Source organism: Pleurodeles waltl, chromosome 7 (assembly GCF_031143425.1).
Source record: "Pleurodeles waltl isolate 20211129_DDA chromosome 7, aPleWal1.hap1.20221129, whole genome shotgun sequence".
Taxonomy (NCBI): Eukaryota; Metazoa; Chordata; class Amphibia; order Caudata; family Salamandridae; genus Pleurodeles; species Pleurodeles waltl.
Window position 1 is genome coordinate 773,721,037 of NC_090446.1, and position 27,412 is coordinate 773,748,448.

General features: G+C 42.0%; 1 protein-coding gene across 3 annotated transcripts in view; it reads left to right on the forward strand.

Annotated features, from left to right (window-relative positions):
- The window catches only part of LOC138245566 (kelch-like protein 3), a 416,865-nt gene that overhangs the window by 87,279 nt on the left and 302,174 nt on the right, over positions 1-27,412 (forward strand). For all 3 annotated transcript variants that reach the window (XM_069199266.1, XM_069199268.1, XM_069199267.1), the window contains exon 3: positions 996-1,102. In XM_069199266.1, the coding sequence (XP_069055367.1) occupies positions 996-1,102 (107 nt within the window). The remainder of the gene's footprint in view (positions 1-995; positions 1,103-27,412) is intronic.

Below are 27,412 nucleotides of genomic sequence, written 5' to 3' on the forward strand. Positions count from 1 at the left end.
AGCGTTGATTAAATTGTAGAGTTTTGTCCTTTTACCTGTTCTGCTGTTTACCCGCATCCTGCATTTTTTATTCATCCCTTTTAGTCTTGGTTTGTACGGAATCTTTTTTAATTTGTGCACACTTGATTTTTATGATTATATTTTTACCTAAATTAATTATATGATGATTAGACTCCTTGTTCCAACTCTTTATTCGCATGCCACCTATCAGAAAATACAGCATCTTAGAGACTTTAAGGTCTTGACTATGGATCAGGCAGAATGGTATACCCAAGTGGGTTATGTCACTCCTCGGTCACAACTGTCCTGGTGTTCCCACACTTGAACATTCCAGTTACGGGAACACCAGGCTTAAATTTATCAGCTAGACAATCAATATGGCAAATTTGCATAAGAATCGAGCTAGGGCTGTTGGCATAAGCTCAGGCCAGTCCCTGTCGACTCCCTTCTACTGCTTCAGGGGACAACGGATTGGCCCAGCCTTCCTTGTCCCCTGATACCCTGTCACACATAGGTACTCGCCATCCATTTAGATCCTGCTCAGAGCAGGTGGTAGGTAGTAGTGTTAATACTCATGAAATCTGAAATTCTATTCAACATTTGATAGGGGAGAAACTGGATCCACAGTCACTCCCTTTTTTGTGTGAATTTCTCATAATTGTACAGTACTGGTGGAGTGTTTCTGCTTGGTACTGGTGTTTACATGTGTAGAATTTGTACTCTGCCAGTACTATTCAACGTTTAATAAGGCCCTAAGACTTTACTGCTTTTATGCAGCTAAAATCCATATGAACAAGACATTGGTCTTAGGACCTGGCTAAAGGGCAGCTTTTCCCTTCTGTGCCCATATTTAATAGACTGTGATATATCTCACAATAGGCCTATTTGGTTGACTTTTTCTACTCTTTTCTCACTGGTTATGTTCTGCAAGTTTTTAAATAGTACATTGTTTCAAATGCATTTGAAAATGTTTGATATTCTTTCTTCTTTTACAGTAAAAAAATGTTGTGTGACGTAGTAATTGTGGCAGAAGATGTGGAGATAGATGCCCACCGTGTTGTCCTAGCAGCCTGCAGTCCATATTTCTGTGCGATGTTTACAGGTAACTTTATTTTCACAAGTAGATGTTATTGTTTTGGTGACCACATCTTCCTGATTTCACACACACAATTAATACTGTGTTGTGAGCTACATTGTGTACTGTGGAGAAATGTAGAAGAAAGGCATGTAACAACTCATCTAAAATGATAAGAAATTAAAAAGAAGGTGGACCTATAAGATGTTAAAACGGGTGCGTGAAAATCCTGATCATTTTTGCTAATTTTTTTAAACTCTTCCCTTGCTTTCATAACATTTTGTAAAAACTATTGAATAACAGATTGTCTTTGTTTAAATCACAAGGGAGTGTATATAATTCAAAGGAGATTTTGGGGTGGACAGATGACCGTATCAGTACCATCTTTTTTCATTAACCTTGCAATAGATAAAATAGATAAAATATTGAAGACTGGGTGTCCTGCTGTTGTGGTTAACATACTTACAAAGTAGAGGAGACTGTTCTTAAAGAAACCAACATTGGGCATTGGCTTCCTGACGACGACTGCCCACCAATGTCCCAATTTTATGTGTGATTCTAAGGCGAATGATCGCTTGCAGGGTCAGCACCTGTGTTGTGGCCTCTGGTTTCCTTGAGAGTATCCGTGATGCCGTTTGAGCCAGGATGGGCTTGGAGAATTCCCTTTGTTGGTTGAATAATCAATTTTATTGCTATTTTTCCAATCTGCTTTGCAGCATCTGTATGTTAAATGTGGTTCTTCTGTTGTTGAAGAGATGCAAGCAATTATAAAAGTCCTTTAAAAAACAGATCACCTTTTCCAAGTTATCTTTATACTGACAGTCATTGTCTTTGCAAGCTTCAATATGAAGATATAATTTACTGAATAATGCTTTGTACATATTTGTATTCTGATCTCTCACAGATAGTGACTGGATGACCTACAAAATTCACCCTGTCTCACTTGTCTCTTAAAACGTTTTATGAGGGGTGGGTGAAATATTTGCCTTAATGGTTCATTAGCTCTACTGAAGAGGGGATCCCCAAGCCATTTGAAAAGTAGAGGACATTATTCTTAATAAACAAGGATTGGCTATTGACTTCCTGACGACTACTACGTATTCTTCACTGTCCCAACTACATTTGCGATTCTAAGTTAAATGATAACTTCTTAGACTCCTCATCTGGATTGATGCTTCTGGTTTCCTTAATATTATCCATTGTGACATTTGAGCTGGGAATGGGAATGGAGAATGCACTGTGTTTGTTAAATGATTGATGTAATGGGTTATGCCCTCCCTTTGTCATGTCGAACTTTTCATAAACAGAAAAGACTGATTTTGTCTAACTTTAACTGTTTGCTAAACCAAAGATAGTTTTAGTTTACGTCTCTTTGTTGTTGAGAGTTTTTCAGATTTTGTGCAAAAGATAAAAAGAATGCCCACTGGTTCTGAGATGAAAGGTGATGTGAACTTTCGGCAGATGAACTGATGTAGAGCAAAGGCAGCAAAAAGAAACATACCGGTGGTTTTGCATTCTATTTGGGCAGACTGTCTCAGACCAGTTGGGAAGAAGTAAGGCATGCTGATGGAATGGATTAGTTTAAGAATAATTTGGATGTTGAATCTTTATATGCTGCTTTCTGCTGCCTTTGTACTGTGCTGGTAAATACAATGGAAAAAAATGAAATAGATGTCTAAATAAAGAATGATTTTAATGATCTATATAATTAATACTCACCAACTGTTTGCATGGCCATCGACCAGTATAAGCTTTTCGGAGAAATTAAAAACTTAATGAACCAGTTGATGACTATGTATTGGCCCTTAAGTTAACTTTTACCTGTCGGTTTGGCACTCTTCATGATATGTTTGTAGGAGACCAGTTAGTCATGCACACTAATAATTTGTCTGGGCATGAAAAAATGTGGGCTCATGAATACGTTATCTAAAGGACATTATATGTAAATTTGAGTTATCTCATAGATGCGATAAAGCTGCTCCACAGACTGATGTGTGTGATAATATAGTCTGTAATGTCTATAGGACAATGTAGCAAAATTAACCCCTTCACTGTTGGTTGTGAGATGAGTGAGGAGGGAGATTGGACACTAGATAGGCAAGTGGCCAAACTCCACTTTTCACTCTCAATTATCGGAATAGCCAGGAAGGAGAGAGAGTTTGATTTTAGCTTTCTCACATCTTTGTACGGGGTGATGAACTGACTAAGAATGTGTGGGCCTTCAGTGTGTTTTCCCTTATGTGCGATGCATAGGGCTTTAAATTAAATTCCTTTGTTAACCGGCAGCCAGTAAAGACTTGCTAAAGCCAAGCTTGCGGATTGCGTTTTCAGTAGGCCCAGCAATACTCGAGCTGCATCATTTGGAATCACTTGCAGCTTCCTGATGACCTAGACAGGGCTACCTCGGTACAGAGAGTTGCCATTGTCAATAATTTAAAATACAAGGCCCTGTATCACTGATCACCTAGTTTTCACAGTAACCATTTGGAAGTCTTCCTGAGGGCTATCAAGAGGCCAAAGCACATGCCTTCCTTTTTCTTTCCCTGGAAGGCCATGGTCAGCTCTTTATCCAATAGTACCCTGAGCTCTTCACTTCTGATTTGGGGGGAGGGCGATCACCTAGGCAGGTGGGCCAGTTGAGATGATCCCAGAGCGATGGATTGTTTTCGATTACCATGACCTCCGTTTTATCGCTGTTAAGTTTCAGACAACTAGTTGCCATCCACTTGTTCACGTGCTCCAGACAACTGGGCAGTTTCTCAGATGTTGAGTTGCTATTGGGTGAGCATGCAGAGCTGAATAAAAAAACTAATTTTGTACCACAGTTTTGGCTTTTTTCTAAAAAGTAGCCTATTTTCATGCTCTCAACCTACTTCCAGTTTGGGTGGAAACCAGTGTGAAACCCATGGGTGATCCCGAAATGCTATAGATTTCAGAACAGTAGACAACATTCTGATTTCAGCAAAAGGGGCATATGTGTAGATCCCTCAAGGTTTTCCCAAGGAAATTAAGCGTTGAAAAAAAGAAACATTGAAAATAAGAAGCAAAAAATGGGCATTTGTGATAATATTTTCAGCTGTAACTTGTTGTCATGATGGCTGATTTACAAAAGCAATATACCACTATGTCCTCGAAACCTTTTGGTTGCAGGGGTATATAGGATTTGTAGGTTGTCCAAGAACTCAAGGTACCCAGAGCAAACAACTGAGCTTCACCATACAGTGGTTTTTCATTGAGTATAGTCTCATTCTTGTAGCTAAATAGGCAGAGCGAAAAATGGGAATCAAGGAAACTTATGTATTTCTGAAATGAGCACAAGGTATAACGTTTAAGAGCAGTGGTTATTTCTACATCTCTGAATTTGTGGATACATGTAATAGCATATAATTTAGAGGATATTTTTCTTATACACTGGCTTACATTTGAAATGCAGCAAAATTCAATAGGTAATAAAAAAAATGTTGTACTATTCTATGCTGCCACAAGCTTTTTTTGATAAAAATGTTAACTCATTGTGTGGATAAGCGTAGTGTCTGCGACAGGAAAAGGCCAAAAACGCAACAGATACACAGCACATTTTTCTACCACAAATGTCCCTCTTTGTCCAGTGTGGGTAGCTAAATATTTAGACCCTAGCTCAGCTGGCGCCTAGGGAAACATAGCCATGCTGTACATCCTTGAAAACTAGACAGCTTGGGGTATCCAGGGTGGGCCGATTTGAATTGCTCTCGCCAGGTTTGTTTACCCAAAATCCCTGGGAAACCGCAAACTTTAACAAAAAAACACTTTTTGCTCACATTTCTGTGATAGAAAGTTCTTGAATCTGCAGGAAACCACAAGCTACCTTCCACTCTGCATTCCCTCAATACTCCCAATAAAAATGATATCTCTATTGTGTAACTTGGCCTAGTGCCTGCAACAGAACAAATCAAACCAATGTCAATGAGCGTCCTTTTTCGAGGACAGCACATTGATGTTAGTTTGATCTGTTCCTGTTGCGGGTAGTAGACCCAGCCACACAAGTGGGGCATCATTGTTATTTGGACAAGTGGGGAAAGGCTCAGTGGTAGGAATTTTGCGGTTTCCTTTGGATTCTGGAAGCATATGGAACAGAAATGGAAGGAAAATGTGTGATTTTAGTCTCATTTTGAGGTTTGCAGGCACTGTTGGTTAGAAACTTTGTGGGGACCTACAAGGGGCAAACCACTCTGTACGTGGGTGCGTGGGTGTCCAGCATACAAAAATATCTAGAGTCGGTGGATTTTCCCTAGAGACAATGTACATCCTGGCAGAGAAAGACAGAAAAGACAAAAGCTTCACAACAATCTATTCCTCAAGTGCACACACAGACTGGTTGGATTTGGCACACGGGTGAGTGAAAGGTTCAAAATGTAAATTATATTAACAAAAGATTTCACAAAAATTAAATACACAGTTTTTAATCAAAAGGACAAAAACGGTCACGGGGCCAGCACATTACAGCACTTGCATCAACAGACAGCGCCTTTCAAGGGCCCATCACTTTCATACACCTACATTACTGACACAGCAATCACACTGGCTTGCGGCTGATAGAGTGTGTGGACTTGCGTTTAGCTAGCAATGTGTGTAGTGACCAGCAGCAAGTCACTACTCACACACCACCAGATAAATGCCAGCTCACACACACTTCCAACCAACTGCTGGTCCAGACACAGTGGCAGCCAAGCGCCTGTCCGCGTTTACTGACAACTAAGCACCAGTCAACACACACCGGCAGCCAAGTGCCCGTCCACGCACTCTGGCATTCAAGTGCCAGTCCACGCACTCTGGCATTCAAGGGCCAGTCCACGCACTCTGGCATTCAAGGGCCAGTCCACGCACTCTGGCATTCAAGGGCCAGTCCACGCACTCTGGCATTCAAGAGTCAGTCCACGCACTCTGGCATTCAAGCGTCAGTCCACGCACTCTGGCATTCAAGCGCCAGTCCACACACACCGGCATTCAAGCGCCAGTCCACACACACCGGCAGCCAAGCGCCAGTCCACGCACACCGGCAGCCAAGCGCCAGTCCACACACACACCCAGCCAAATGCCAGTCCACACACACACACACCCAGCCAAATGCCAGTCCACGCACACTGCCAGCCAAGGGCCAGTCCACGTCCACTCACACTGCCAGCCAAGGGCCAGTCCACGTCCACTCACACTGCCAGCCAAGGGCCAGTCCACTCACACTGCCAGCCAAGGGCCAGTCCACGCACACAGCCAGCCAAGCACCACTAGCCAAGCGCCAGTCCACAAACACCCCTAGCCAAGTCCCAGTCCATAAACAGCGCTAGCCAAGCGCCAGTTCACGCACATAGCCAGCCAAGCACCAGTTCACGCACATAGCCAGCCAAGCACCAGTTCACGCACACCGACAGCCAAGCACCAGTTCACGCACATCGCCAGCCAAGTGCCAGTTCACGCACACCACCATCACATTTTTTTTTAACAAAAAAGAAAACGGAAGCCAATTGGAAGTAGATGAAGAGCTATAAACTACAAACACAACAGCTCTAACTAAATACATCACACTAATGGCAACCGTGAAATCTGAACAAATAATATAAGATGATACAGACCAGTCAGTTGACTTTTACTCCCAGTACTTCCCAACATTCCACTCTACAACTCCATCTTTTCGGCATGAGAGTAATGTAATCAAGAAAGTGGTGATCTTTCAGTCTAGCCTCATTCTCTACCACTCCAACTCTAGGAATATTTGCCTGCCCTACTACAATAAGGCTGCCTACCACAGACTGCTGAAACTGAACAAAAGTCATCTTTGAATCTGGAGAATAATCCTTGAATACAACAAAAGCATTGAAGGTTGCCAAATCAAATAAATAGACAACTAACTTCTTATACCAAATGTGTAACTTGGAACAGCATTGTAAGGGTCCATCCTCTGATCTACTCTGTCTACACCACCCATGTGCTTATTGTAGTCTAAAATGCACACAGGTGTGCATACTTCAGCAACCTGGCCCCAAACAGTCACAGGTGAAACACTTTAATCATGAATAGTAGTCGGCAAGTAGACATCCCTCAAGCCTGAATTTTTTTTTTTTTTTTTTTTTTTATGCACAAGCTCTTTAGGGTAACCTTTACGGTTTGAGCGGATTGTGCAATATGCTACAGTGTCCCCTTTGAACAATTCCTTTAACAATTTCACGCCAGTGTCGAAGTTATCTATGTATAAATGGTAACCTTTGCTAAAAAGTCTTCTACCAAGTCTCCACTCAATTTCTTTGCTGACTTCAAAAGTGAATGGACAACCGAGGTAGTCAATAGTGGAATCCCTACTAGTGTACACCCTGAAATTATAGACATATCAGTACTACTCTAAGACAGCATAAACATCTTAATTTCATAACGTGCCCTCTTGTACACCCTGAAATTATAGACATATCTAGTACTACTCTCAGACAGCATATATCTCTTAATTCCGTATTCCTAGGAATGTACCGCCTAAAAACCAAACAGACCTTGAAAAGGACCAAAACTCATCCACAGATATTTATTTCGCTGGAACAAAGATCTCTGAAAAGCGATATACAAAACGATCAAGGACAGGCCAAATCTTGAAAAGACAGTCACAATCAGGTTGGTGTTGTTGCAGTGCTGAAGCATTATCAACAAAGTGCTGCATCCGATGCAAAAGCAAATAACCATCACGACTTGTGTTTGCAGGAACATAGCCATTGCCGTCATGGGACTAGTAGACCATTATGAAGACAGCAACAACTTCCTTATAAAGCTGATCAAACAAGTTAAACCCAAGAACTTCTTTAACTCATCCATATTTGTGGGAGTCCACCGGCTAGCTCTACAGCAGGGCGCACGTCTGGAACTGTTGTCCCTCAAATACTGTTCAGCATACAAGCTAGCCTTTTCAACATTGTCATCCAAAAATACATAGTCCATAAACGACTGAAAGAAATTTATAGGCAAAAAATGTTTCAGTATTCACTCTATAAAATGCAACACCAGTAAAGAGAGAAAACACCAGCTGCACTATGTTTGGACCAACCCAGAATTCAGCACCTACAATGGGAAGCCTTTCAGCCCCAGGCTGCAATCCAGATGCATCGTGCTGCACTATCTGCACATAAGTGTCCTCCTCTAAAAGAGACACTTCATCCACACTGAGGGTGTCTTCATCATCAGATGATTCCTCTCTGACAGAAACGTCACTGCCAGAATTGTCCACTTCCTCCTCTGCCTGAGATGCAATCAGTCTTATAATCATGGTCAGAGGAACATTCTAAAAGCATACCAGCAACCTATTGAGCGATACGCCTGCGGCTAGCCATAATCCTTACTAATAAAAGTAACTCCAGAAATAAGACCACAATAATCAACACTGTGTAAAATAATTAATAAACAAAGTTTGGCTTTATCAAACAGAAAGTAAAACTACTGACACATAGTGATCTGGAAGGAAAAGCCAATCAGTACAAAGCACACAAGAACATATATAGGGCATATATATAGTATATATATATGCCACTCACTTGCCATAGACAGCTAGACTCAGGATCAACTGCACCTACACTGCACAGACACAGCATGCACCAACATACCCAACTAAATAAATCCCTGGTGGCTAGTGGCTTTTGCCCAGATCAGCCTACAAATACTGCTGATATGCCACCAAGGGTGGTTGTAAAATACCACAAGGGCAACCCTAGTAACAAAGAACCTGGGCTATAGACTATATATTTCAAAACAGTGTTTCTTGTCCAACAGTAAGCGTATACTTAGAAAATAGGTGTAGATACGTAGTTGACGTACTCCAAGGACAACTAGAGAGGACCCTATTATAATTACACAGGACACAAGACTATCCACTTCTTTATATATTGCTTCCATCAAGGTATTGACATACACCAATCCACACAAAGTAAGAAACAATTGTGGAGGTGTCCCAGAATAGGAACCAAGGAACTTAAATTGCCACACTTCAATTCATTTGTCACAATTCCATATAAGGTTTCCTATTTTCCATTCATCAGTGACCTAAAACAATCCATTGTACATATGTATAACCCAATACAACAAAGGGTTACATTGTTAGGTTCACTCAAATCAAGTTGACAATGTTTCGACCCTCTAGAGATTAAGGGGTCTCATCAGAACTGACAGATTGAAAGGACACAATCATGAAGAAGCCACCACCAATGTGAAACCAGCAAGTGCATGATATAACAAACATGCTCACAGGGGTCCTGGCACCCCTAACCAAGTCTTCACAGTTTAAGCATAATGTGTAATTCAATTGCTAGCGTAATCCAACACTCATCTGGAAGAGGTTAAGAGGATGAATATTCCCCCTGTACACCGTGCTGGCACCTATCCAGATAAAGGGCCAGACACTCGGGGGACCAATTTTTGTGGATTGTGCTGGACAAACAAAATGCTGAGTTAGCACAGCGGCGCAGGCGGTCCTGAGAGTACGCCGACTAGATATCTACGCCTAGTTCCTAAGTATATGCCTATTGTTTGACAAGAACCACTGTTTCGATGTACTGCTACAGAGGGGGGCAGGAATGACCAAAATATATGCTTCCCCTAAAGGGGAGCGACCCTTGCCCAAGGGGCTGCTCCCTTATATCTCCCTGGTAGCTTCTGCTCCAGTTGGGGATAGATCGGCCTAAAGATGTGGCCGAACTGCCCCCAGTGGGGCCAGAAAGGGCCAAAATATATGCCCCCTAAAAGGGAGCAACCCTTGTCTTAGGTGCCGCTCCCCAAAGCAACAAAACAACACATAAAAAAATCTCTGTTGGCCTAATGTGTGCATTCCTGCTGCACGATCAAGTTCCCACCTGCGATCGTGCAACAGGAATGCACTTCAAAAATACATCAGGAGAAAGGAAAAACTATTTCCTTTCCCGCCCGAGCCTCTTTGCAGTCCCTCCCCACCCCCTTCCAGAAGGAAAACTCACCTCCTTTCTTCTCCTGGCATTGGAAGCAAATGGCTTCCGGCGCATCAGCCCTGCTCTGATGACACGGGCATGCGTGCTGTCGTTATCAGATCGGTAGTGGAGGGACAAGGGTTTGGACCTGTCCTCCGCACACACCCACCATGTGCATGGGTGGCTTTAAGTCATACAGTGCACACAAGGGTTTAAAATAGCAAAGGGTGGTAACAACAAAAAAAGGAGAGAAAAATAGTGTTGGTGGGGATTTTATGTTTGGCAGGTGTGACAACCAAGATGATTTGGCTGACAGAAAAAGTATTAGCCTTTTTTAACCATACTTTAGCAAAATGCCCAATAACTTTACATTGTGAGGATTTCTGTCACTTTATCAGTCATTTCTTTCTATCTTCCAAATACAGCTTATGTTCCCAGTATTGGTGAGTATCAAATGTGTTAAGGGATCAAAAAGAAAACCTTCTTGTGAGGTGAAATACGATGGAGTTAAAATGAACATAATTGCTGATCCTGGTTCGCCATACACGATTGTTGACAAGAATGTGTGGAGAAATTAATTCATGAACGTGCTTAGTGATTTCTTGGAACTCCCAAATGTAAAACCTAATGATTTTATAGAAGAATCAATACCTGGGGTGGGGTTTAGGACAGTTACTATCAGAATAAAAGGAATACAGGCCTTTGAAAAGTTGGGTGTGGCTGAACAGGGACCAGCAGTTCTTGAGAGGATGGATCAAGGTTGCTTGATACAGTTTGCATTCCAAATTCCCCACCACAAGTCTTACTTCGAGAAAGTGGGGAGATTGCTGAGGAGGAGCTTTGGGAGTTTTCATCCTTGTTTTCCGGCACTACTGGGCATTTGGATGGATTTTCCCATTGGATTGTTTTGAAGCATTATGCAATGCCCGTTGCTTATAAAGTTTGCAACATTCCCTTTTTGATTAAAAATGAAGCTGAATTGCGATTGGAAAAAACTTCTTAGTGCAGTCATTATTGAGCCTATAGTGGTTTCTGATTGGGTTGGCCCTTTTTTGATAGCATATATGGCAAAGGGTAAGAATTGTATAGGAATATTCTTATGGATAAATTCCCCCCTCCCTTGAATTGATAATTTATCCAGTATGTAATGTGTAAAGAAATAAGTGCCATGGCCCTTGTCAAGACCACTGCAGCTTGACCACCCTTTGCCCTACTAATGAAAGTATAGACCTTTTTTTTTAACACTATAAATTACTTATACCTGCCACCAAAGCAATTTGTATAGCTTGGGTAACAGGTATTAGTCTTTTATATGTATAAAGCATTATTAAACAATTGTTGTGTTCATCACAAAATTAGACAAACATCACCACCATATGGCTAGATGTCATAGGTCCTGGTGTTGACAATAAAGTGCTGGTGCTAAGCACCGCAACCCACCTGCTCAAATTAAGCACTGGATTTATCGGCAATGACTGAAGGACATAGTTGTTTTTTTGTCATTGACTTATCTTGTGCATAGCACTTGCAGAGATTTTCACTACTTTCATAATAGACACCGGGTGTTTGATTCAAGTGAATGCCATTTGAACTAGCTTTGGCGGCTGCCTTCTTTCGGAGTTTGATACCAGAGATTTTCAAGAATGGCAAACATTTGTTTTTTTCAGTATGATGTCTTTGTCATGAAACATAGCAAGGGGGATCATGACAGTTCCCTTACTAAAGTATTGCGAACATTGCAGTCTAAAGGTTTAATTGCAGAACACTTTCGCAAGTTTGCTATGTGCGCTCTCATGTATTTGCGACATGACATCAAGTGGTACGGTATTAAGCGCTAGAGGAAATTACTGGATGCCCCCTAGGATGCTCCTGTTCCCAGCTGCAAGTAGGATATAAGGGCCTTCTTAGGACTAATTAAGTTTTATTCCTAAGTTTGTGTTCAGTTTTTCAGAGAAAGTATCTTTCAACACAGCTTCTGAAGAATAAATACAACCTTTCTTGGCTTAAGGAGTGAAATAATTTTTTTTACATGATTACAATTTTTCTGTTTATTAAGGGCCTGTTGTCAATCGGGTTGCACATTCCAAGTAGACATAATTTACCTATAAAGGTGTGTCTGGTGGCTGCCTGGGATGAATTTAAAATTGCATGAGTAGATGAGAAGATGTTAAATACTGTTACAAAACAAATAGTTATTCAAGGATTAAACACTACAGCAAGTAATGGGTTTTTGTGAGCGGTTGTTGGCCAAAAAAAGGACACTGAAGAGATGTACAACATTTTCTAGAAGATGAAAAGTGAACATTCTGAGGAACCAGGTTATATATCTAAGTGGTAGGGTTGTTCCTCCAAGTATTGTCAGACCTAAGATTATAGAGTTGTGTCATGAGTGGCACCTAGTATCTTGTAGGAACAAAAGCAACTATTGGTGGCCGGCTGTGGATGGTCACACAGTGAATGGTACGTAATTGTGTTGAATGCTGCAAATCTGATAAGTCTTATCAAACCTTCTGACCGCAATAGTATCCCATTAGGTGTCTAAGGCTACCATGGAATACTGTTGGAGTGGATCTTATGGGCTCTATTCAAGATGGAAGTGGGGAGGGTAACTTCATCATATGCTTGTTAGATCTCTTTTCTAAGTGGGTAGATGTTAAGATTTATAAAAAAATAACTATCAGTTTTCATATAATCAACAGTGTAACTCTAAATACTGTCGTCACAGTATACAGCTTTCAGCCAAGTGAACACATCCATATTGAAGACAACAAATACAGTCCCCTCAGGATTCGATCATCCAACATCGGTACAAATGCTAAGAATAATAATAAATCTGATGCGTCTTCTGCCCTACAGTTTTTGGATGAACTCTTCACTAGGAAAGGATTAAATAAAAAGCATATTTTTGATAATAAGGTACATTTTATATCTGAATGGTTTTATTTTCTTTCAAGAAGAATGGTGTCATTGACTAGATTTCCCATCATTTGGGTAAATGGTGCTTTAGAAAGATTTAACTGTTCAGTGGAAGGGGTACTTCACCTTGCCAGGATAAAATGCACGAATTGGAAATAGGAGGTTAAAAATGGTTTGGAGTTAGAGTTACTCCTGCAGTGATTAGGTATGTACCATTCATCACAATGAGAGTAAGATAAGCTTTCACAAAGGATAATATGTGCCAAAGTCTTAAAATAATTTTGTGGAATGGTCACCTAAATTGGTATCTGAAAATATTAAGAGAGCACAAATCATGGATAAAAGATATTACGATTGAAGACATGGAGTACAAATGGCAGAACTGAAGATGGGACCATTATGATAGCTGAGGAAAGATTAAAAAAAACTTCCAAACTAGATAGTAAATGCAAGGGGTTCTTTTGAAGTAAGTGACTGAAGTGTTGAGGAATTCTAAGTTAAGGAACAGCAAAGTATGGAATTTGAAGTTTCTTGCAGGATGGATGGATGGATGATGACAGTTTCCCAATGGAACTGATCAAGTAGGTGGAGGTTCTTTAGTTATACAAGGGTTGTGCATTTTGTGTAGGGAAGTTTAAAGGTGCAAAGATGGTTGTGCTACTTGATCATTTTAGTCCAGGTGCCACATTTTCTAAAAATGTTGCAAAGACTGTAATGGTCCACAACATGGATTTTAATTATGCGTCTGTGTTCTCTGAATTTGTGTTTGCATGGGGCTGATAAGGGGTGAGTGGCGTTACTGTAGTCGTAAAGGTATGCCACCTAAGTTGAAGTTGAATATTTTATTATTGTCTGATGTTAGAACTTGCTATCCAGTATGTGAGGATTTCATTTACATTTTGCATTGTATTCTATAAGTAGTTTAATTGTGCCTTTTTATAGCAATGAAGTTATTGTTTTTGCATGCCTATCAGGAAAAAAAGCATAATCTAATTAGATTATTTGGGGATGGCTATTGTTTATGTATCTCCAGTTCTTTTTCGATATAAACTCAATAAATAACGTCTATAAAAATCTATTTAGCTTGTATCACATTATGCACAGTTTCTATTTCCTTTATTTTCTTATTTGTGTTATTTAAAGGAAGGAAATGTGTAGAATCCATGCCTCTGCTTACAGGTCATTAGTTTTTTTTTTTCTTTTTCTTTTTCAAAACAAACTCCTGCTACTGGAAAAATAAAAAAATAAAACTTCAGAAAAGTATGACTGCCATCATGTTTGATGGAGTCTTCTGTCAAACATTTCCTACATTCACAGGAACTTCAGTGATGGTGGACATCTCTTAATTTTGTGGGTGGAGTAAAAGCAGGATGGCTTATGTAAAGGCCTCTGCCACCCTATCTGCCTTTACTCCGTAAACCAAACATTCAACCAGGCCCTCTGTCTAGAGTGGGCGAAAAATGATTTGGAATCCTAACCAGAGCCACAGCCAATGGTTGTACTTTTGCAAGCATTTGTCCCATCACCTTTTGGGTCTTTGTTGCCAGTAGTATGCCTAGAAACCTAAGACTGGTGCAACTTTCCAAGCCTACTGCTGCAAATGTTTGTGAATTCCAAAAAGCAGTAATTTTACATCCATTCAAGGAATACTTGCTTAGGTGCAGATTTACTACTTGTCTAGTAAACCGGTCACTGTATATAATTAACTCCTGATCCAGAAGAACAAGGTAAAACCTCTGAGTGAAATCAGAATGATGAGAAAACCACCACAGCCATAGCAGACCCGACTCAGAGCCCCAAGACACATCTGCCAAGAATGCATTTATTAGGGGCATGTGGTCATAACCCAAACACCCCCTTTGATGCTATGCCCCTGTACATCTGTGGGAGTCAGTATTCCTGAAGATCTTGGTCAGTGAGGACATTGGAGTGCTCTGGGTCTTTGGCAAATATTTTTAATTTGCACCTCAACGCCAGCCTCAAGTGATCCTAGTGCGAACTTGTGAGTGGCACTAAACTTTATAGAAGTCCGAGGGAGAAAGCCAGTCATCAACATTCTATTTTTCTTTAACTATCGCCTTACTCATTTTATATTTTTAACACTACACAGTACAAACATTCACGACTTCATGGTAGAAGCCCATACTTCTGGCTAGCTACAACGGCTTACTGTGCAGTACTATGGTGGTGCATCTCTACGTGGGCATGCAACAGGATCTCTCCTTCCCCCTGATGAAACAAAATCATATGGCCAAGCTTAACCAATGTGCCGCCTGGAAAACAGAGATAACTTGGCTAAATCTAACAAATAATACTGCCAAAAAGTTACCCAACAAAGTATGTAACCCCCACCCCCCTCAGCGCCCAATCTCATCTGTGTGACGGCTCAGGGAGTTAGTTGATCCTTAGCTTTGGCCAGTTGTTGCCCCTGACATGCTGCCCACCCAGGTGGGACTATCACCTACCATCCCCCATCCATACCCTGGGCTGTTTTGTTTCATGTTTTTCTCCCAGAACTTCGAGGTCTTCCCTCCTCCTCAATCAGTCTGTGGTGATAGGACTGAATTACACCTTTTTATGAGCCGGGTCGCAGGGGGTCTCACTCAGGGAGGTGCATCGCCTGTTCGTTCGTCCAGTGTGATATGATTAGCATCCCACATTGTAATACCCAGCACGCGGCCTATTTGTCTAATGGAGGCTGTGACAGCTGCCTACACTTATTTTGCCCATGATATCAACTTTCTGGTTGAACTACAATTTTAACAAAAAGTATTGAGAGAGAGAACAATATACAAAGACATCATGCAGTCCAGAGGAGAGACAATAACTAGTGGGATAATTTTGTAGCATTCATTCACGAGGGAGGAGCTTAGGTCCTCCATAATGTTGCCTTCTTCAAGGAGATCTGAAGAATGGGATCAGGCGTCTGTGCAAGGAGTCTAGACAACATAGGGACACTGCTTCCCACACCCACCATTAGAAAGCTTCTTAAACAGGATGGGCTGAAAGAGTGTTGAATGAAGCAGATAAGTGGAGGAGAAGGGTGTAGTATTATCCTTATTCAACACCATGCAGACATTATCTATAGCTGGTGTAAGGACTGCTTTACTCCCATGTGTCTGATGAAAGCCTGCCCTGCACAGGATATAAAATATGTATTTTCTTGTGTAGCACACACTGCAAACCTAATCACATTTATCAACTCCCATTGTGGTGGTAGACAAGACATGCTTCACAAATGCCCTTCTTGTTAAGCACTTCATGATGTAAGTGGTTGGCCCTGAATCAAATCTTAAGACAGTTTGGGTGTGCCAGAAGCCAGTCCTGTCAGCCGCATTGCTCAGTTTTTTTTTAATCTCCAGCCACATAGAGATTTAATTTGGAGGCATGACCCGAACTGCTGCCCGTTCATCCAAGGGCACGCAGATCCACGTCTTTTACAAAGCACCCCGATTGTATTCCCAACTCTGTTCAATGACTTAGTATCGGTTATAGCTGTGGAGGAGCGAAATTGCTTGAGGATTAATCTAGATACAAATGGAAATTATATGGGATCTAAGAGCCACTCAAAAGTATCATTATTATTATTATCAGTATCAGAGTAATAATAATTGTATTTTTATTATAGTCGTTGTTATTGTTATCGTTATTATTATTGTCATTATTTTTTATCATTATCATTGATGTATTATTATTATTGTTGATGATATTCTCATCATTGTTATCTTAATGATGTTATTAATGCTAATAATAATGAAAATGTTATGTTAAGACTAACATGATTTGGGACCTTTTTATGCATGACGCGCACCTTGTACTTACTACAAGTCAGAAAATGTCAGGGTTCCAAATGGCTGACCTCCATGAACCTAGGTGTACCTGAGGATTACTTCATTTGACCTGTAGCACAGGGATCGCAGCACTACAGCTAATAGTCATCTTTTTCTTGTATTCTGTGCAGCAGCAGCAATCAGTTCTACAATGCAGTTTTACTTGAAATAGTGACCATCAGGTGTACTGAGCTTTTTGGAACAACATCATCAAAAGACGTCATGTCCATCTGAATAGCGAGCAAAGAATAATTCTGCTAAAAATACTCTGCCAGGGAATAGCATCCCCTATTATACTGTGATAAAGAATGGTAGAAGAGTGTGGCATTTGATAATATACAGCAGAACCCTTTGCCAGAGATAACTGTAAAAACACACACATGTAAAATATTATGCACACTATGCCAACGATTATAGCCCCCACAAATATCGTATCAGAGAACATTAGCTACTTAGGCAGAAAATCTGGTCAAGTGCTGCTCTACAGGACAGTTGCTCGTTAGAATTACTGGACTCATGTAGTATGTACTTGCAGCAGTGCTTCATAGGTGATATTTCTCACTTCATCTTTGTTGTGGTTTCTTTTCAAGTCTGCTAAAGTTCTCTTTCTTATAGCAAGTTCCTATCAGCTATGGTGTAGCTCAGGCACAGGGGCCAATAGTGATGTGGTAGCACTATTGTGAGCAGTGCACTACTGCCCCGAGTGCACATTGCCACTCTCCATTACTTTGCGACCATTCCATCATTGCACCCTAAGGACTGCAGTACAAGCCCAACGCGATATTGCCACACTACATCCTCCAGCTCTGTATTACTACTACTACTACTGTTCTCCCTGCACAGCATCACACGCATTGCTCCTCCCGGCGCTGCTAAGTCTTCCATCAGCACTGCCTTTCCCAATTCCTCATTGGAACACAACGCTACTACCACAGAAGCACACTGAAACTACCCTATTGTCACATTACTGCCTGAACACAGCACTTCCCCCCCCAGCACTACACTTTCACCTTGCTGCACAGCTGTTCCGTCCTCAGAAGCATAAACCATTTCCAATACCACCTCTAGAAATCCACTACTATCACGGATGTATTAGTACTACCACATGCCTGACCCACACTTTCACCCACAAGAACAGTGTTCTCATCCACGGTAGCACACAATCACTCACCACTCTACAACTCTACCAACACAGTAATAGGAGCCCCACACTGCACCACCTCACAACCTCACCACCACTTCACACTATAATCTCCACAGTACTAGTGTAACCACAGTAGCACTCCACAATCCATACACTGATGTACTTCATGCCAGTGTATCTGCACTGTCACCCGTGGCACAACACTACACAATGGCACCATCAGTGCACTACCACCCTGCCACTGCCCTACCACTCGTAGTACTGCACTGACACCCAACGCTGTAAACTCTGCCCAGTCCTGTGCTACTAGCGCCTCAACTGCAGTGTTACTGCTAGCACCGCAATGCCTCCCACAAACACTGTATTAACACCCCCACACTACTGCACCATCACCTGCTGCACTACACTCCTGCACTTAGGGTTACTAGATGACTCCTTTTGACTGGTGCACCAGTAAAAACTTTCAATTACCAAATCTGCGCATTCTTGGAGTTCACACCTGATTTGTTTCAGTATAGCCAAAAGGAAATCCTGTTACTGGGAATGTTGTATTCTGGTGCCACTGAGCTATCTCGTAACACACCACTATCCCAAATTGCTACTTTCACACTAACCCACTAGGTTTCATTACTGCTGCACACTGTACACGCCCCGTGCTACATCACTACCAGCCCAACACCACCACCATCCTAAAAGCACTGTCAGCACTCCACTACTAGCAACTACAGCACCCCGCTGCCACACTCAGCAATTACATTCCAGCCCCATGCTACCACATACGGTATCACACAACTTTACCAGCACTACACTGATGGCTATGATCTGCATTGTCACCCCTACAACTGCACTAGCTCTTCACTACTGTACAGAAACCACTGTACCACTATTCCACATGCCATAATTACCCCAACATTACAGTGCAGTCCCTAGCACTGCTCTACCAACCCAGCATTGAGTTGCCCCCCTCAGAGCTGACTCCCAACACACACACTGCATTTATACTCTCCTGCACCAAAGTTATTCTGTATCTCCACTGTTATCTAAATACACATCTTTATTTGCAACACCCAGACGCCTTTTTTATTTTTTGACTAAATACAGAATTCACAACAATCTACGAGGAGGGATAGAAGCACAAATCGGTTGAGTCAGCTTCCATATGTAACTCTAGAAAAATCAAAGGGCAGTGAAACCTCACTATTCTAGATACCAGAGTCTCACCAAAAAGGTTCTTGGAGACCCTCACCTACTAGTTTCTACCAGTGGCGTTTATGTTATCCACTGGTGTACTCCTAGCAGACAGCTTCATCATTGGGTCTCCTACCTCGGCATGGGCTAGTCCATGTAGGTAACACCTCCACCAATTGGGAGAATATCTGGATGTAGATATTTGGTGGGATCTGTAAGAGTTGTTAAAATTACCCCCTACAACGAAACACACCACATTACTAAATTATTGGGATGAGGCAAGATTAAAACACTGGGGGATGTATTTAGGATGCACTACTTATCCTTCACATCTCACAGCAGTAGTCTACATGTTTCAGCCATCATTGCCCAAAGGGGTCAGTTGGCTTTCGTCTGGACCTATAATGATCCGGTCCCTGTATTCGGGGCAAGAACACTCTGTCAGAACTTATCTGAAGATAAGTACATTTACTTAAATATTTTATGGAGATAATGTTTTTGCCCATTCCCTGGGGAAATTGAAAAGAACAAATTCTTTCCTAAGCAATTATATTCTGGTGTTTGCCTGATATTTATTCCACCTATTGTGCCCCCAAAGACAAGAAATCCAAAATGTGAATAGCAGTCTCCATTAGTGAGGTGGACACAGCGATCGTATGTGGCGCACAATGCAAACTTGTAGTGAAAGAGGTTAGCGTCATGTGGTGACTTTAGTCCAACTCCCAGGCATTTGTACAGATTCTATGAAAAATGGTCAGATTGGACAGTAAATGGATTCCAGTTGTCTTTAGTTCTCGTTATGTGTCTTATTAGATACGTCAATATGGCTCTCGTGTATCTCTCTATATGCAACATGTACCTCATTTGGTCGTTTTGAATGGTCGTATTGGATCTGTGATAATTTGAGAGGTATTAATTAAGCTAACATATGCTGCTATTGGAAGTACAGGTGTTGGCTCTAACAGGGGTGTTAGAAGGTGTAGATCAACAGCTAGATCCTCACCTTGAGTGTGTTCCTTCTACGGGTTTATATAAAAAAAAGAGGTTACCATTGCCAAACGGTTCTTAACTCTTAAATGTGGTAGTCTGCCTCAAGTAGAAGCTCATGCACGTCTTTAAAAACTTCCGTGCCCAGTAAACACATATGTACCCGGGGCAGCCTAAGTGCAGCATGAAGTGGTGGGTTAACATCTATTCACAATTGTGAGACCTTCCCTGGCATATAAGACTAATGTATTTACTAATGTCTTGTTGTGTGTAGAACCTGTGGCCCTTTGAGTATGGTGCGCTACAATTCCGCAAGTCTGAAAAAAAATGGTGCCACCTGTACAAAGCAAGATTTAAAAAATTTAAAAAGGCCTCATAGGATACGGGATTGAATCAGTGTTGGACCTGTCTCTTTTTACAGTGTCATCCAAAGCCTTTTGCCTTCCTCCTCCTATGTTTTCTTTTTGTTGGCTCTAGGACTCTGAGCACTTTATCACTGCTGGACAGTGCTAAAGTGCATGTGCTCTACCTTCTAAATTTGGTATGATAGGCTTACACCTAATTGGCACAATTCATTTACCTGTACGTCCCTTGTACAGTGGTATCCCTATAACCAGGGCCTGTAAATTAAATGCTACTCGTGGGCCTGCAGTGCAACTTCTGCCACCCACAGCAGTAGCCTTTTAAACCTGTCCCAGGCCTGCTACCGCAGGGCTTGCGTGTACAGTTTACTGCCTCAGGGACCTGGCATCTAAATTTAGTTGCCAGGCCTGGGACTCCCCTTTTACTACATATAAGGCAACCCTAAGGCATGCCCTAGCTAGCCCTGTGGGGAGGGTGCTGTGTGGGTAAAAGGCAGGACATGTGCCTGGTTGTGTGGTGTGTCCTGGTAGTGACAAACAGCCTATTTGGTTTCTCACTGCGGTGGGTGCTGCCTTTCTCATAGGATTGCATTGGAATTCCCCAACATATGTCTAGGTGGTATTGTCCAATCAATGAGGGGTAGCGTATGTATGTTTGGTATGGTTGTAATGGTAGTAATAAATGCTGCTTACTGGTGTAGGCGGATTTTTTATTACCATTATAGGAATGTCACTTTTAGAAAGTGGGCATTTCTCTGTGCTTATGACTTGATGTTTTGCAGCTTTCCTCCAATCCACGTCGGGTGCAGAGTGTTAGCTAGGCCTTGTGCATACCATTGAGACAGCCTGTACAAAGGGAGGGTGGAGGTATCACAAGAGTGCATCTGCATATTGAATGGTCTTCCTGGGCTGAGAGAAGGGAGAGGTGGGGCACACATGCATTTGTAAAGGCTGTGCCCTGGCCTCACACAAAGGGCTTGTTTACCCCCCACTGATGTCTGGAGCCAGTGCTGGAGGAGAAAGGAGACACTCCTGTTACCGGTCTGTACCGGATGGAACCCCTTGTTCCCCTTTTGTGGGGACTGCACAAAATGAGTACAAGTGGTCTTCCTCCACATTATGGACTAATGAAATGGACATTGGATGCTGCTGGAAGGACTCGCCAAGAACCGCCTTGGAACTGCTGCTGTTGTGCTGACCCGCTAGGTCACTGAGAGGAACTGCGACTGCCTTATTAACCTTATGCTGGCCTGTTGCTGGAATCCTGTAGCCCTGTGCCCCATTGTTGTCTCCAGGGGCTGGATGGCGTGCCCCCTGTTCCCTCTTCATTTCCCCTTCCTCGAAGCGCAGGAAGGGTGCCTTGCTATTTGGTTTTCCAGCACGAGGGAAGCGTTGTAGGTACTATTTGGAAGCGTGCCATTCTCTTACCTCAGCGAATGAGGAGCGCTCCTCTCAGTTCCCCTAGAGCATGTGGAGAGCGCTCCGTTTGTGAAGTACGGCGGATACAGAGAGCGCCCTGTATCTTTGTGGTTGTTAGTCCCCCCCCTTCTGCGATGCCAGAAAGATGGCAAGGGACCCGCTGGCAGCCTCTCATCCAGCGTGGATGAAGTGTGCTCTTTCAAGTGCCCCCTGGGCATGGGCAGGCATCTGCCATTGTTGTAGTCACTGCCGTGGCCTGGGACGGTGGTCCTCTGTTTGGAGGGGAGCTCGGGCATCTGGTTGGGTGTGGATGCTGGTGGTGGGGAGAAGAATTAGGAATTTCCTAGCATGATGGGCTTCTCTCATACTGATACCCATTGGAGCGCAGAGTGCAGGTCGGTGCACTCACGCACGCGCTGACGGGCAGGAGAGCTCACTCCAGAGAGGACTAACCTCTCCCTGCTGCCTGGCTGCTGCTTAACACTCCCTGCCTGCTGGTAACATCTGCTCGGATTCCCCACTGCCCTAGGAGGAAGGAGAGGTTAACTGCAATACTGCAGAGCTGGAAGTGGGGAGAATCGAGGGAGACTTCTACCCGTGAGAGTCTGTCATGGCCCCTGCGGCCGGTCCTTGTGTTTTCTCAATGTGGGGATATCGAGAGTGATCTCCCCGCCAGAAAGGAAGGGGTGGGACTATCTCCCCTCCCCCCCTTACATTCACAGAACGGCTCACAGGACGGGAAGGGGATCCTCAACAGAGGTCCCGTCCCTGCTCAGTTTAATCCACATTTAGCGCAAAAGGAGTGCCAGAGCTCCTATATAAGACACAGGGACCTTGACTTGTGCCTGGCCGAAATGTTTCCTCTTATGTACATTCATGATGGTGTTGGCATCTCTGATCTTGTGTTTCCTTTGACGTGCATTTAGGTTAGTGATAATAATGACTTAGCATTCAGGGAATGTTTCATTTGTTTATGCATTCATTATAAGATCCTGGCATTCATGATAATGTGTTTTCTATGACATGTACATTTTTGGTAAGAATGACAACCTGGCCTTTGCTTGTGTTGCAGAATAACCAGTAACCTATGTGTTTTCCTGACTACTGGTTATTGTTGCAGAGTACTAGTAACCTGTGTGATGTTCTGACAACTGCTTGTGTAGCAGCATATTACTGATACATGTCGTGTTTGGTCTAATGATGTGTTATACAATACACTTTATTTTTAGATAACTGGGTGTTGTGTTTCCTTTGTGATGTATTTATTGTTTCACGTGTGTTGTATGTGTTGTGCAAACGCTTTACACATTGCCTCTGGGATAAGCCTGACTGCTCGTCCCAAGCTACCAAGAGGGCGAGCAGGGGTTATCTTGGGTGTGTAACTCACTCTCCCTGACTAGAGTGGGTGGGTTCTGCCTGGCCCAGGTGCATACCGTAGCCAACCAAAAAAAACACTTCTAACAATCAGTGTTATTGAAAACTAAGTAAGGTTATGAAAATAGAAAGCCAACTGGGAGACCCTTTCTAAGTGAAGACAGTATAATTATTGGTCTGTCTAGCATACATGAACGTAACCTTTCTCAAAATGAGGATGTTCTTCTCTACAACATGTAGAGGGGCATGTCGGATGTCCATAAAACTGGTTTGAAGTTCTTTTTACATAACAGTACAAAAAACAAAACTGCAAAAAAGCTGATCATGAGGTTTGTGTTGATTGTAAGCTACAGACTAGTTCCTAAACAGTCAATATGCGTAAAGCATTCTTGGGGGTCATTCATTCATGACTCAAATATGTTAAGCCATCAGTATGTTTAAAAAATGTAGGCGTTCATGAACAGAAGCAAATGTGTGATGGTTGCCGGTATTGTACACCATGTTTGAAGAGATTATTTACAGAGTATGGATCAATGTTACCATCTAGTCCCTAGAATCACCCACTGAACTTCGCTAGCAGTATGTTTTGCTGTTAGGTAGTGATTACTCTTGCATGTTGTTATCTTCTTGCTTCTAATGTTGCTTCTCTGCTCCCATATCCGGGTTTTCAACTAACTGCATGTCATCCCCATTTACCTAAGGTTGTATGGACATGTGATCATGTAGATAACGTGTGTGGTGTTACAGTTTGTATGTCTCCATAAGGTCCATATCAAGTTGGTATCCAGGTCTATAGCCTTTATGGCTTTAGTTAAATGGCACACTGAACATGAGCCTCAAGGGTAGTGTCCTACGATAGGTTGTAGGCCCCATGCTGAGGATTTCGTAATGGTTTTCTCTATTGTTTTTGGTGGTCAAGTGTGAACAAGTAGATCTTATATGCTCCTCCCTCTCTTATGGGCAAATCGAGGTTTAGTTCAATTAAGTGACCCAGAATTAATGATGTTCTAGCTCTTGTTTATCATTTTCTTAGTGTGATTGGAAGCAATGTCGTGACACATGTGAGTATGTCTATTTCGGAAGTACGTTCCATTTGTTTCAAAAGGCTTTTTTTTCTTCTGATTTTTTGCCTGTTTATAACACCTTTTTATTAAATGGTTTGGATATACTCTTTCAGTTTGTTCATGAGATCACTCGTTTGGAGTGTGTAGTCCTGGGTACTCCTACAATTTCTGCGTGTTTGCAGGAACTGACTATATGGTAGGTTTTACCTCACTGGACGGGGTGGAAGCTGTTAAATATCAGCAGACTGTTTTTGTCAGTCGGATTGTATTATATTTTTGTCTTTAACCCTGCCCCTTCTGGTGTGACTCATGGAGCTGATAAATTTCAACAATTTGTTGCGAGTGTTTAACCAGATTAAGAATTTTAGAACATTGTGTTTATTACCTTCCCAGGTGATGAGTATCTCATCTATATAACACTTCCAAAGTCTTATCCCTTTTTTGTATGGGTTGGTATCAGTTATTATGTGTACCTCCTCAAAGTGGCTGACATAAAGACCGGCCACACTAGGGGCAAAGGTGCTGCCCATTGATGCTCCATGGGTTTGTAAGAACTGTGTTCCTTCAAACTCAAAATAGTTCTCCATCAGTGCCAATATGTAACATTCGAGTATGAAATGTCTTGGTGTATTATTATACTGCCAGTTGTCTTTAAAAAGGACTTGTTTAATTGTTTCGAGAGTGGGGTCTTGAGGGAAGCTAGTAAAGAGACTCTTGATATCCAATCCCACTAGGAGGTTATTTTGTGGGTCGAATTATAGGTCTCTTAGGAGTCCTAGGAGGTATTCAATGTCTTGCATATAGGTAGGTGTACGTTGTACAATTGTTCTAAGGAAAAAAAAAAAAACTGAGAAAGGGGTTCCAAAATGGAACCGATGCCTGATACTCTGCGTTGGCCCGGTAGGTGCATCTTGTTCTTATGCATCTTAGGTAGAGAGTAGCCAGATGGTGTCTTTGGATCCTTGGTGTATGAGAATTCTGCTTCTTTCTTTGAAATCCATGTGGTAATTTCGGTGTCTTCTATCATGTTACTGATAGTCTTTTGTAATCTGGCTGTAGGGTCCTGTTCAATAGCTTTGTAGCATCTCTCCTCGCTCTAATTTTTAGGGTTTAGGGTGGGTAAGGGTATTTGAGTGACAAGGATATTTTTAAGGTTCAGTGTGGGTAGGGTTATCTGGGTGGGTAAGGGTATTTTTAGGGTTTGGGGAGGGTTTGGGGCGGCAATGGTGTTTTTAGGGTTTAGGGTGGTTAAGTGTATTTAGGTGACAAAGGTATTTTTAGGGAGGATAAGGGTATTTGGGTGATAAGGTTGTTTTAGGGTTTAGGGTGGGTGGGGTATTTGGGTGGTAAGGGTGTTTTTAGGGTTTACGGTTTAGGGTGGGTAAGGGTATTAAGGTAGCAAAGTTAGTTTTAGGGTTTAGGGTGAGTAAGTCTATTTGGGTGGCAAGGGTATTTTTAGGGATTAAGCTGGATAAGGGTATTTGGGTGTTTGTGATTCTATGGTTTAGAGTGGTTGATGGTATTTGGGTGACAAGGGTAATTTTAGGGTTTAGGATGGGGGTGGGTATTTGGGTGGTGGTTGTTTTTAGGGTTCAGGGTGAGTAGGGTATTTGGGTGGCAAGGGTGTTTTTAGGGTTTAGAATGGGGTTAGGGTATTTCGGTGGCAGGGGTGTTTTTAGGGTGGGCAAGGGTATGTAGGTGACGGGTGTTTTAGGGCTTAGGATGAGTGAGGGTATTTGGGTGGGTCACTTTTAGGTTTAGGATGGGTAGGAGTATTTGGGTGGCAAGGGTAATTTTAGGGTGGTTAGGGGTATTTGGGTGGCAAGGGTAATTTTATGGTTCAGGGTGGGTAGGTTATTTGGAAGGAAAATATATGCTTCATATGTATCTGCGAAATGCTTAAATGTTTATTGTAAAGGCATGCATGGTAAAGGTATATGTGTGGTAAAGATTTATGTGGTAAAGGCATATGCGTGGTAATGGTCGCGTTGTAAAGACATGCTTGGTAATGGCATTCTATCATGCATTCAATCAGAGTATGTAATGTTCAAGTACTCCATGTGATGCATGCAGGACATGGCCTCTTCCACCTTAGGTTCGATGGAAAGGATATATCAGAGGTCGACGATCGATCTGTGTCTCCCACTTCCCAGCAATGACATTCATGGTATAGTAGTTAATTTTCGATGAGTTAATGGACATTTTTTTTTATCAATTATTCAAGGAAACAGTCTTGCACCATTGTTCGAATTTCACCCTTTAATGATAGAATAATGCATGTGGTGCCAGAGCACAGTCATAAATTAGTCAATTTTATGGTTGTTAACTGTATTCCATGTGGGGGGTAAACCTCCTTTTCAACTGATAATACCTGATGTAAATCTTAGAGATAGGCAAAACGGGGTATCCACTAGAACTAGAAGAAAACATGTTTAACCATAAAATGAAGAATCCATCTAACATGTACGCGTTTGCAAGCATTTTACAAAAAGCAACAAGATTAAGTCAGCCTTACGAAGTCACTAGCCATTGTTACAGTTCAAAACCGATTTCAGCAATATTTCTCGAAACAAACCTCGATTTGCACTTACGTGGTTTGGGAACTTGAAAGAACTGCTATGTAATAAACAAACAAGACAAACATGTAATCCCGCCTAAAATGGCATGAACTGTATCATTTTATTTCTTCCACATATCCTTCAGCTCGTTTCTTGGTTACGTTGCAAGTCAGTTGCAGTACTAGTGCTAGTTAATTAAATATTATGCCAGAGCTAACAATTTACAACAGAGTGCTCTCAAACAATTATCCATAAAGGGCTCTCAACAAGTGTGCCATGGGACCTGCCATAGAATGTGTCATTTTGTACTGTCAACCAATGTGCCATAGAATGTTCCTGTAACCTACCATCACTGGTCTCGTAGAAACTGATATTGATGTTCCTTGAGGTAATCTGATAGAATCTGCTATGAGTAATCTCCAGAAATGTGCCATAGAGTGCTCTCATTGAACATGCCATAGAAGTGCTCTTGTAGATTGTGGTATAGAGTATTCTCATAAAATGTGCCATACAGTGTTCTAGTAGAATGAGCTGCAAAATGGGTTAGTATAAT